Below are 12,161 nucleotides of genomic sequence, written 5' to 3'. Positions count from 1 at the left end.
TTTTGTATATGTGTGCTTATCTCAAATGTATATGTATGTATGTATGTATGTATGTATGTATGTATTTGCAATATTTTGTTTATATGTTGTAATGATGTTAAATAAATTAATAGAAATTAATAATAAAACAAACTTCTGCTGAATATATCTCTATTCCACAAGGTCTGGGCAGGCAATTAACAATACATCCATCTGCAGTGGTTAATGGTTAACTCTTCCATGGTTTTTATTGTACAGCTTTTATGTTTTATTCTTGTAAACTGCTGTGATGCATGTTTTTAATGATGCAGTGATCTATATATATATATTTTTATAAACGAACAAGCATGGTGCCTTCCAGCGGTTGTTGGGCTCCATCACCCACCCGCCCTTGCCAGCATGGCCAAGGGTCAGAGAAGAGGGCACTGTGATGCTGGCACCACTCCAGACTGGAAGTCGCCCGGCTGCAGGACTGCATTAGGCGCCACCTTGGAAATAAAGTGCACTTGCCTCTTCCCTCACAGTTCATACCAGGCCCAAGGACCCCTTTACACTGCCCTGCTATGCGGGGTGAGGGGTGGGGTGCTTGCTTTTCTGATGTGGGGAGGGGCAGCAGGAAAAGGTGGGCTTTGGACAGGCTGCAGACGTGGGCAACTCCAAGAACTGGACTCAGGGGGTTCTGGTGTTTATCCTGGAGAGTGAAGATGATCAGAGCAACCTCCCCAAAGATGGAGGGAGGGCAGTTGTTGCCAAGCAGTGATAACTAGAGACTGAGTTTCCACACAATGAACCTGGGCAACCAGCGGCAAAGTCCCAAGGGCGGATTTCTTTTGCAGCCCAGGTGCTCAGCATCTGACCTGCAGAGCTGCCCCCAGCAGTTAGTACATCCTGGGATCTAGGCTGAGAAAAAGCTTGACCTCTGGAACATGCTCACCTCAACATGGGGAATTGCAGTTGTCCTATCAACCAACCCTCAGGTCTGCAGCTGTTGAATAAAGGTAAAGGGACCCCTGACCATTAGGTCCAGTCGTGACTGACTCTGGGGTTGCGGCACTCATCTCGCTTTACTGGCCGAGGGAGCCGGCGTACAGCTTCTGGGTCATGTGGCCAGCATCACTAAGCCGTTTCTGGTGAACCAGAGCAGCGCACGGAAATGCCATTTACCTTCCTGCCAGAGCGGTACCTATTTATCTACTTGCACTTTGACGTGCTTTCGAACTGCTAGGTGGGCAGGAGCAGGGACCGAGCAACGGGAGCTCACCCCGTCGCGGGGATTCGAACCGCCAACCTTCTGATCGGCAAGTCCTAGGCTCTGTGGTTTAACCCACAGCGCCACCCACGTCCCAAGCAACTGCTGAATGCCGAGTGCTAAATTGGCTCAGAGTAAGGCCTCCCTCATCCATGATCCATGCAGATGAGGAGGTTGAGCTGGTCTGTATCACTGGAACGTGGGGGGCTGAGGAGGGTGGAGTTTGTCTTACCCAGCTGCCTCAATATGGTTCGGAAGCTTCAGCTGGTGCAAAATTCGGTGGTAAGGTTGCGCACTGGGTCAAGACGGTTTGAGCATACAGTCTCGCCTGGCTCCTCAATGCCTTGGGAGTCAAATGTTCCAGCTCCCACACGACCGAAAACCGGAAGTGAGTGTTTTGGTTTTCAAAGTTTTTTGGGAAGCCGCGCGTCCGGCGTGGCTTCCGCTGTTGTTTCTGGCAAACCTGCGTAATCAGAAACCAATCGGATGCCACGCCTTGGTTTCTGAACTTTTTGGAAGTCAAATGGACTTCCAGAATGGATTTCATTTGACTTCCGAGGTACGTCAGTATTGCACTGATCCTGGCCTGACTGCACCGGCTGCCAATTAGTTTCTGCTTTTGACCTATAAAGCCTAAGTGCCTCAGGACCGCAAGACCTCTCCCCATATTAACCCTGCGATTGCCACTGAAGGCCCTTCTCCATGTGCCTCCTCTGCAAGATGTCCGGAGGGCGGCAACACGGAACAGGCTTTTTCTGGGGTGGCTTCCCACTTCATTGACATCTTCATTATATATCTTTAGGCATCAGGCAAACATGTTCTTCTTCAGCCTGGCCTTGGGCTGGTTAACATCCTGGCCTTTTAAATGTCCTTGTGGGAGGGGGGTTGTTGGTTAGCTTTTGTTTTATTGTGTATTTTGTGGTCTCATTTTGTATTTTTTATGTTGTGAACCACCCTTTGATCTTTGATTGAACAGCGGCATGCAAATTTTATAAATACAGTGGTACCTCGAGTTACAGCTGCTTCAGGTTACATACGCTTCAGGTTACAGACTCCGCTAACCCAGAAATATTACCTCGGGTTAAGAACTTTGCTTCAGGATGAGAACAGAAATCGCACGACGGTGGCACAGCGGCAGCGGGAGGCCCCATTAGCTAAAGTGGTGCTTCAGGTTAAGAACAGTTTCAGGTTAAGAACAGACCTCCAGAACGAATTAAATACTTAACCCGAGGTACCACTGTAAAATAACAGATAATTCTAATAATGTTTTGGATGGTTATTTGTTGTTGCTGCTGTTTTAAAAAATGAACACTCCTGTTTTAATGCATATTGTATTTTGTATTTTATTGTTTTTGTAAATCACTTTGGGAAATGCCTTTGGTTGTGTGGAACAATGTATAAACCAGATTAACTGAGCTAACTAATTCTGCCTATCTGTTTGGTGGTTTGCCTCAGACGCCAAAATGTCTCCAGCTGGCCCTGCCCAGTTCCCCCCTGGTTCTTTGGACTACGACTTCCGCCAGCTCCTCCCCTCCAACAGCACTGACTGGCGGCTGATGGGAGTTGCAGTTTCAAGCATCAAGACAGCACCAGGTAAGGGCGAAAAAGGTGCTTGGGACCTTTTTAGTAGGAAAACCTACCAAAAATCTAAAATGGATGGCTGCCGAAAATGACACACCCTCAAATTTTGTAATTTTGATATGGAAAAAACTCTTTCAGTTTAGCAGGGATATGAGAAGTGTGAAGTGCAGAGCAAACTAGTGAGGTATCAGTGCACAGAGCTGCAACTTGCTCCCCCAGGAAGCAGCGATGGTGACCAACCTGGATGGCATTTCCGCGGGGCCTGTGAGACAGAGTTGTTCCGCCTGGCCTTTGGCTTGGAATCAACTTGATCCCCTCTTTCCTTTTTTCCTTTCTTTTTCTGTGATGGAACTCCTATTTGGGGACTTCCCTGGCTTTTTTCTGGCCCACGTAGGACCAGTCTGGATAGTTGGCCTTGGTGAAGACTTCACGTTTTCATCCCCAGAAAGATTTTGATTTGAGTTTCTACTGAAATGAGGCTGCATTTTAATGTTGTATTTTAATCTTGTTTTTAAGTTGTATTTTAATTGTTTTATACCTGGTGTTAGCCGCCCTGAGCCCAGTCTTGCCTGGGGAGGGCGGGGTATAAATAAATTATTATTATTATTATTATTATTATTATTATTATTATTATTATTAATTGAATTGGATAAATTCCTGGAGGAGGAGAAGGCTATTGATGGCTACTAGCCCCAATAGCTATGCTTTCCATAATCAGAGGCAGAGATGCTTCTGAATCTGAATTCTCTCCCCTCCTTGCTCTTGTGTTCGAATCCTGCCTGCTGGTTTCCCATTAGGGCACCTGGTTGGCCACTGTGAGAACAGGATGCTGGACTAGATGGGCTCCCATTGGCCCAATCCAGCCAATTCACCTTATGCTCTTATGTTATGTTCTTATGTAAGCCTTTGGTCTGATCCAGCGGCCAGACTTTTATGTTAACTCAAGAACCAGATTCAGAGGATGCAGCCGAACATCTCATGTCTTTATTTTTGGAGAGCAGAGTTGACCCCACCAGCCTCCCTGAAGGTGGAGGTGGGAGGGAGGCGAGGGCCCCAGGGCAGGGTACCAGGTTGGTGTCTCTTCCTCGGACTTTGAGGGGTCAGTCTGGAGAATCGTGCAGACAAGGGAATATGTCAGTGAATGACTCAATCAGATGTTGTGGTGGAGTTTGCTGTGGAAAGGAAAGAGAGAGAGTTAAAGGGCAGGAAGGAGACTCTTGCCTTGAACTGGCACACAAGAGTCCGTGGCCAGCAATGCAGATGTTGGAGACCCTGCCTCCTGTCTGTTTCCCAAGCCAGTCCCGTTCCTGAAGGACAGATCCTCTTTGTTCACCTGGTTTACTTGAAGTTCCGCAGACCATTTTGCACTCCAGTCTCGTGTAAAACCGATTGTCATTCCCTTTGCAACCGCCATAAACAAACTTCTTGCAGGAGGAAAGAGTTGAATTGTAGTAGAAGAATTCTGAGTAAGCACGACATGGGCCAGTCTCACTGGGCAGCTCGCAAACCTCTGGGGTGGAAGTAGAAAAAGTGGTGGTGGATGCACACACACACAATTGTATAGCAAATGAATGCAGAATATAAAGTCAACATAATACACCCCTCACCGCCCATAAAAAACCAAGAGAGCAAGAGCATTAGCACCATATAGAAATAACTCATACATCTATGGGAGGCAAAAGCTGCCTCTCCCCATATGAACCTACTCGGACCCTGAGATCATCTTCTGAGGCCCTCCTTCATGTGCCTCCTTCTCAAGAGGTCCATAGGGTGGCAACGCGAGAACGGGGCCTTCTCTGCAGTGGCTCCCCATCTATGGAATGCTACCCCCAGGGAAGTTTGCCTGGCGCCTTCATTATACACCTTTAGGGACCCGGCAAAAACGTTCCTCTTTAACCAGGCCTTTGGTTGATTGACATCCTATGGCCTTTTACAATGTGTTGGGGAGTCGGGTTGTTCTTGCTTTTATTTTTATTATCTATTTTGTGTTTTTATTTTGTGGTTTTATGTTATGAGCTGCCCTGAAATTGCGGATACAGGGCAGTATAAAAATTTAATAAATAACAGCAGTAATAAAGAGTAAGTACGCACGCAATAACAGGAACTGGACCTGAACAGAAGGGCAGGAGAAAGTCATGCAGCCTAAATTGTCAAATGGAGAAAGCCTTTACAGCCCCACACTTCCAGCCCCACGCACACTGCCGTAGTTGAAGGACAATATCGCCAGATTCCTTCTGAATGGAGAGTTTGGTCATGTGCCTGAATATTTACCCTACAACTTCCTGGTTTGCTCAATCTATGAAGACTGAAGAGCAACCTTGTTTAAAGGTTTAAATCTCATAGTTGAGCCATTGATTGGGTATCGGATTTTATTGGACAGGCCCCCCAATACCTCTGAAAAAGAGGCTCGTTTTGCCCTTAGATCTGCAATTTTAAGGACATAAATTTGTGGGAATGGTAAGTTAAATTATTCAGGGGAGCAGACCCTTATCTGACAGAATGCCTGATTTTAATAAATATTTTAGCTGTGCAGTGTTTACACGGTTCTGTTTAATGTATTTCATTCTGTTTTATGTATTTTGTTTTGCAGTGGCTTTGGCTAAACAAATAAATAATATTCCTAAAAGCAAACTCAATGCACATTGAAAGCACATGACTTTCCCCAGAGCATCCTGGGAGCTTCAGCTTTCCTTCACAGAGCTATCTTTTCCAGCCCCCTAAAGAAACTACATTTCCCAGGATTCTGTGGGGGAAGTCACGTGCTTTGAATGTGCATTGAAGAGATGCTTTGAATGCATCGTGTGGACCTGCCCTCTTTGAGCACAATTGTGTCCCTCTGACATGTGGGCTGTGACTCCCTTTCAAGGAGGTTTTGGCAGTGCATGAAAGGCATGCGCTGTACCTGGGCTGATTTTCCCACAGGCCTTCTCGCATGCCTTCTTGGTTTTGAACCTGTTGCTGTTGCCCCCGCAGCCGCCGTAGATGAACCGCAGGCACCTCTTCTGCGACGGGCTGTAGTAGTATCGTGGCATGTAGCCGTAGCACAGTCCACCATCAGGAGGCAACTGGCACCGGTCCCTACGGACTGTAGGAAGAAGAAGGCAAGGTTTGGGGAGTGGACTGACTAGCTCTGCACTACTGCCCAGGTACCCCGAGAGGAAAAGGTGTGGGGCAAGGGGTGTGGCCAGAGGCTTTGCCAGTACCTGAGTCCAGGCAGCCCAGGCTGCACCCATTGAAGCAGCACTTCTGTTTGAGGGGGCAGTCTCGGTCGTCTTTACAGGTGTCATTGCAGGGCGCAAAGGTGTACACCAGTTCCCTTTTGGGACACACGCCAGGGTGCTCTGGAAGAAAAGAGTTGGAGAAGAGAACTACTGTATTTTTCGCTCCACAAGACGCACCTGACATAAGACATGCCTAGCTTTTAGAGGAGGAAAGGGGGAAAGCCCTGTTTTTTGAGAATCAGCTCAAAGTCGTTGAGCTTACTTTGCAAAGGGAAAAAATCCTGTTTTTATGGGGTTCAACTCACAGTTCTGCAGCTTCTTTAGGAAAGAAAAGGGAGCTGTTTCTACAGTTTCCAGACAGATAATCTAATCAGCCAGTCACATGTCGCTGGGGGAACAAACAGCCTCCGTCTGCAGAACATTCAACAATAGAGGCCTGGGCAAGGAGCCGGAAAGGGAGCCAGCGATCGACCACACATTCACTCCAAAAGACGCACAGACATTTCTCCTTACTTTTTAGGAGGAAAAGGGTGTGTCTTATGGAGCGAAAAATACGGTAGCTTAGCTGTGCTTCCTGAATCACGGGGTGGGGGTGGGGGTGGGGGTGGGGGTGGACTAGATGGCTGTCCAACTCTACAGTTGCATGATTCTACAAGGAGAAGCTTTGTTGGTGTCCAGTGAGACGTGAACGTAGTCAAGAACATAGGAGGAACTCTGTGGTAGGATCAGGCCAAGAGCTTCCTGTTCTCATGGTGCCCAACCAGATGCCCCATTGGAGAAGTCCACAAGCAGGACCTGAGGGCAACAGCCCTCCGTTTCCAGCAGCTGGTATGCAGAAGCACACTGCCCCTGACCAAGGAGGCTCTACATCCAGCCATACTTTGCTGAGGAAGCCCGATGGAGAGTCTGAGTCTCTCCATAACAGGCTCTGCTTCCTCCTCCCACCAGCTGCCAGGACAGGCTCTCTCCCTCCTGATGATCTCAATGGGCTTTCAGAGCTGCAAACACAAGACCTAGTATTTTTGCAAGAATAAGGGTTCTGAAATCAGGATGGTGGAAATGTAGTCCCCCCTCTCTCACACACATCTCAGGCCTGGAATGCTTAAAATACATGCTTTTGCAAATAAAATTTTCCTTAATACAACACATTTATGTATGTTATTTTCACAAACATATGCCTTTTTAATGCACACTTTACCCTGTCATATGCATTTTTGTTGACATTCCTTGGTTGGGGAACTGTATTGCAAAATTCGGAGATGTGTGAATTTTGTAGGATGGCTGTGTTTCAGTTGGCATATTGTGTTGGAAAGCATGAAGGAAAGAGGCTTGATTTTAAGTGTGAGCTGAATCTCATTTCTTCCCTGCCCTAAACCATAACACATCTTGATACTGAAGGATGGAGCAATCTGTCAGGGTGGGCTTTCTCTTTTCCAAACTTATTTCTCCTTTACCCTGAACATTCTCTCCATTTCCCTATCACTTTGCACAACAGTTCATGAAAACTGGGGTATGCAATGCTGCCAATGTTTGCAAGAAATTCCCTCTGATACAGTGCAGTTTTGTACATTATTTCTACTACAGTCATACCTCTTCTTCCGTTTGCTTCACGTTGTGAATTTTCACGTTGCGAACGCAGCAAACCCGGAAGTGGCCATGCCACACACGCAGAAGCATTCTGTACGCTTTGTGCATGCTCAGAAGCATTCTGCATGCTTCGCACATGAGCAAAACCACTCTATCGCGCTCCACACGTGCACAGAAGTGCTGCTCTAGTCGAGGACTTTTTGGGGTGCAAACAGCACCCCGGAACGGATCGCATCCTCAACTAGAGGTACCACTGTACTGTTTTGCACCCTTCTCCTTTCGGTAAGGAATTTTCTGTTGCAGAGTTGCATCACAAAATCCAGACAATTGTGAAGTTTAACAGAGAGCTGCATTTCGGTTGGTGTCCTAGTTCAGCAAGTGTGAAATAGGTTGTTTTGCCTTTAAATGCAGACTGAATGATACCCTCCACCCCCAATCCCCATTGGCACCCTTGGGAGTGGAGAGTCAGGGAGTGGCACCCAACCACTTTGTTCTTTCATTCTGATTGGGTTCCCACGCATCGCCCAGCTGTTCTTTGTCCTTGCTGGAAAAGCCGTACCTTCCTCAGCCTTTACACACAGCTGGTGGCATCCGTATCTGCAGCACTTCCTCCTTGGGATGTGGAGACCGAAGCCACAGTCCAAGTCGGTTGCACAGCTGGTCAAGCAGGGGCGGTCCAGCCGGCGTTGCGTCCTTGGGCAGTATCCGGGGATGGCTGGGGAGGAAGAGGGAGCAACAGGTGGAAAGGCAGAAGGAGATTCTGCAGAGGCCACGGAGAACCTTTGGGCAGATCGTATGAGACTGATGTGCCATGATGACACTAAGAACATACAAGAGGAAGCTGCTGGATCAGAGCAGCATTCTGCTTTCACAGTGGCCAACAAGATGCCAGCCTGCACAAGAGCCCTCTCCCCTCTTGTGGTTTCTAGCAACTGGGATTCAGAACTATTTCTGCCTCCAGCTGTGGAGGACAACTCTAACCCTCCAGATGTTTTTAAACTCCACTTCCCCCATCCCTGACCATTGGCCATGCTGGCTGCAGAGGATGACAGGAGCTAGAGTCCAGCAACGTCCCAAAGGCCACACTTTCCCCATCCCTGGCACAAGATGAGAGGGTCCATGGAGATGGGTTGCCAAGGGCACCTTAGTTGGGTGCTGGTCTTCTTCTCTCCTGGCAACTCCTGTCCGAGGGTCCCTGAAACCAGAACGGCAACCTCCCTTTGCCCTTACCTTCGGAAGGGAGCCGGCACTGTCGCCCACAGATGGTCCGGCAGCAGCGCTCATTCCCTGGGCAGCTGGCATCCGTGGAGCAGAACTGGCCACACATCACCTCACCTTCCACCCGAGCAGGACATGTGCCAGGCTTGACTGGAAGAGTTGTTGCTGGAAGAGAACATGGGGCAGGCTGACTCCTTCGCTGGTATGACCCCCTGGGAAACTACAAGCCCTTCCTAACAAGCAAACTATGTGGGCTGATTTATGATAAGTACCCCAAAACGTCTCAGAACACTTGTTGGCTTCAGTGACTTTCCCTGCCATCATTTTTTTTCCACCCCATGCAGTGTGTGGCCATTCTCTCTCTCTCTGGGTCAGAGACTTTTGCAGCCAGCATTGAGTGACCTTGCTGTTGACTTTCCTGGCATTCCTGAGTCTTTAATTTCCAAAATATAAGAAGGGCTTCCTGTCAGGGAGAGGGGACACATAGAGAATAGGAAGGAGACTCCCCCCTCCACCTTGGGAAACAGCTTGCCTCCAGGTCAGGAAGGCTCACAGGGACAGGGATTTCTGTGAGTAGCTGAGCCTTCTCCACCTCTGCTTAAAGATTGGTGGGGAGGAGGAGAAACCTGTTGGGTTTATTGTTGCATTTCCTCTGCTCTTTCCTAGCTGCTGAGTTTGTATCATTGGACTGCTGTGCTAAAAGCTTACTTTCTTTACTTGCAAGTAAACACCTCTGTCATTGGACAGGAGCCACAATGAACAGCATCATGATATTTAAAATGTTATTTCCAATTCATTTCCTAGTGATCCCTAGGATGGAATCTGCCATTTTTGTAGTTGCTGCCCAATGAGTCAAGACCTTAACTGAATTATTTGCTATGTCCTCTAGGTCTTACTCCTGGTTAGTCACCACCTGTCCAGACCCCATGAACATCTATGTGCAATTGCAGTTTTGGAGTGGTCTTAAATGTGAATCACTTGACTCTTGTTTACACTGAATTGCATTTGCCATTTTACCTCCCATTCACTCAGTTTGGAGAGGTCCTTCTGGAGCTCTTCACAATCGCTTCTTAATTCTGAAACTACCATCAGCAAACTCACTGCTCCCCCCTAATTCTAGGCCACTTATGAACATGTCAACAAGTTCAGATCCCAGCGCCAATCCTTGGGGACCCCACTTTCTACATCCCTCCAAATATTCCTGCTCTCTGCTTCATGTTTCTCTACCTGTTCCTGATCAGCATGAGGACCTCTCTTCTTGGTCCAACCCTCTTATTCTCACAGCTCCACTTATTCCAATGATTTTGGCTGAAAATCTTTGGCTCCTCCCTCCGCCTCCACCTGACCGTTTGTCTCGGGGTCTTACCTGGGCGCATGCACCGGCGTTCACAGGCACTGCGACTGTGGAAGTTGTTGGCATTCCCTAAGCAGCCCCCATAAACAAAAACCAGGCACCGCCCGACCCTCGGGTTGTAGTACCAGCGAATGAACAGGGCCAGACAGTTGCCTCTCTGAGGAGGAAGTCTGCAGATATCTGCGGGACAAGAAGAGATGCAACAGAATCGAAAACAATATACAGAGTTTAGAGCCCAGAACTTCTGATGTTGGAGGAGCAATGCTAGCAATAGACTTGTAAAGTCCTCTGAAGGCAGCCCCACAAGCACAGCTTGCTTTCTGCTGCTGCAGAGGAGAGGACCTGAATCAGTGGATTCAGAAGACAAGGAAGGAGGGTCTGGCTAAACATTAGGAAAAAAGCTCTGACAGTAAGAACTGTTGAACAGTGGACTGGACTTTCTAAGAAGGCTTTCTTTGGGGGGAGGTTTTTTAAAAGGGGTTGGATGGTCACTGGTCAGGAATTATTTAGCTGTGATTCTTGCACTGCAGGGAGATGGACTGGAAACCCCTTGGAATTCCTTCCAACTCTACAATTCTATGATTCTCAGATTGGGCTGAAAGTATTTCTCCTGTCTTACCACAAAAGCCCAGCAGGTAGCACCACCCTATCTGCCATTCGAAACAGGCTTTGGTGGCATTCTGTCCCAGTGAGGATCAAGCCCCCTGCTAAAGCTGCAGGGAGACACAGGCATGAGGTTCTTAGAGGAAGTCAGAAGCGTACTGTAAGTTGCGTCTTATAGAGTTGTACAGCCTGGTGTCGCCCGCTGAAGCCCCCCTTTCTCTATCAGGGTTGGAGGTGAAGGAGCAGATCCTGCATCTCCTTTCACTTGGCCACCTCAACAGACTCAAATGCCACCAGAAATGCAGTTGGTTTGCTGTCACCAGAGACTTCTGGATATTTCACAGTGCAACAATATGTCTCAATGAAATATTGGACAATTAGCTGCCTGACACCCTAGAAAGGCACTGGCCACTCAGGGTGGTGTAGAAAGGAGATTCCGATGAAGAAGACCTTGCTGAGGGTAAGAGCTGTTTGGCAGTGGTATGGTCTCCCTTGGGAGGAGGTTTTTAAGCAGAGGTTGGATGGCCAACTGTCATGGATGTTTTAGCTGAGATTCCTGCATTGCAGGGGGTTGGACTGGATGACCCTTGAGGTCCCTTCCAACTCTACAATTCTATGATTCCATGGACTGACAGGCAGAGCAGCTTCCTGTGTTCCTAAGGCCAATGAACAGTCAGAGTTATTTGTGTGGCTCATTTTTGACCAGGCAAAAGTTGAAGCCCACCACCTTGTCCGTCCCACTGTCAAACATCTCTTACTCTCAGAAAGTTCTCCTTAATGTTTAGGAATCTCCTTTCTTGTCACCATTGGTTCGGATCCTACCCCTCCATCATCCATCTGGCATCCCTTCAGATATTTGAAGGTTGCTCTGGGATCACCTGTCAGTCTCCTCTTCTCCAGGCTAATCATACCCAGCACCCTCAACTGTTCCTCATAAGGCTTGGTTTGAGGACCCTTGATCATCTCAGTTGCACATGTTCCAGCTTGTCCACTTCCTTCTTAAATGGTGGCACCCAGAACTGGACACAGTGCTGTAGATGGGGGTCCAACAAAGGCAGAAAAGGGTGGTACTTTTCCTTCCCTTCATCTGGACACCAGACCTCTGTTGATGCAGACTAGCATAGCTAGCATATTCTTTTTTTCCCCTGCTGCAAAAGGGGAAGGAAGGCTGGTGGCCACAATTAAAGGAAAGCTGTGCCAGATGACCAAATAGGCAGAGTAGGCACTGACCTATGAGCCCCATGCCTTTTAGGGGCCCTGCAACAAAGGATAAAAATGGACTTATTAACATAGTTGGTTGATAAAATCAAAAACGTGTTGGGAGAAAAGGCCAAGCTAATAATGAGGAGAGACAAGGCAGGTTAACAGG

At 47.9% G+C, this 12,161-nt stretch overlaps 2 protein-coding genes across 2 annotated transcripts in view; both read right to left on the bottom strand.

The window, feature by feature from the left end:
• Positions 1 to 3,779: 3,779 nt before the first annotated feature.
• Positions 3,780 to 12,161, bottom strand: part of LOC310708819 (actinia tenebrosa protease inhibitors-like) — an 8,572-nt gene continuing 190 nt past the window's right edge. Inside the window, exons 2-8 of the mRNA XM_083507681.1 lie at positions 10,202 to 10,369; positions 8,848 to 9,000; positions 8,177 to 8,332; positions 6,013 to 6,150; positions 5,712 to 5,894; positions 4,143 to 4,319; positions 3,780 to 3,981 (exon numbers count right to left, since the gene is read on the bottom strand). Coding sequence (XP_083363807.1) covers positions 3,956 to 3,981; positions 4,143 to 4,319; positions 5,712 to 5,894; positions 6,013 to 6,150; positions 8,177 to 8,332; positions 8,848 to 9,000; positions 10,202 to 10,369 — 1,001 coding nt within the window. The 3' untranslated portion in view covers positions 3,780 to 3,955. The remainder of the gene's footprint in view (positions 3,982 to 4,142; positions 4,320 to 5,711; positions 5,895 to 6,012; positions 6,151 to 8,176; positions 8,333 to 8,847; positions 9,001 to 10,201; positions 10,370 to 12,161) is intronic.
• The window catches only part of LOC310709773 (ring finger protein-like), a gene marked incomplete at its 5' end in the record, with an annotated part of 80,050 nt that continues 76,850 nt past the window's right edge, over positions 8,962 to 12,161 (bottom strand). The window contains one exon of the mRNA XM_083509815.1: positions 8,962 to 8,985. The remainder of the gene's footprint in view (positions 8,986 to 12,161) is intronic.

Source organism: Podarcis liolepis (assembly GCF_965112155.1).
Source record: "Podarcis liolepis genome assembly, chromosome: 6".
NCBI lineage: Eukaryota > Metazoa > Chordata > Lepidosauria > Squamata > Lacertidae > Podarcis > Podarcis liolepis.
Note: the sequence above shows the minus strand (reverse complement) of the source record. Positions and strands in the feature narration are given on the sequence as shown.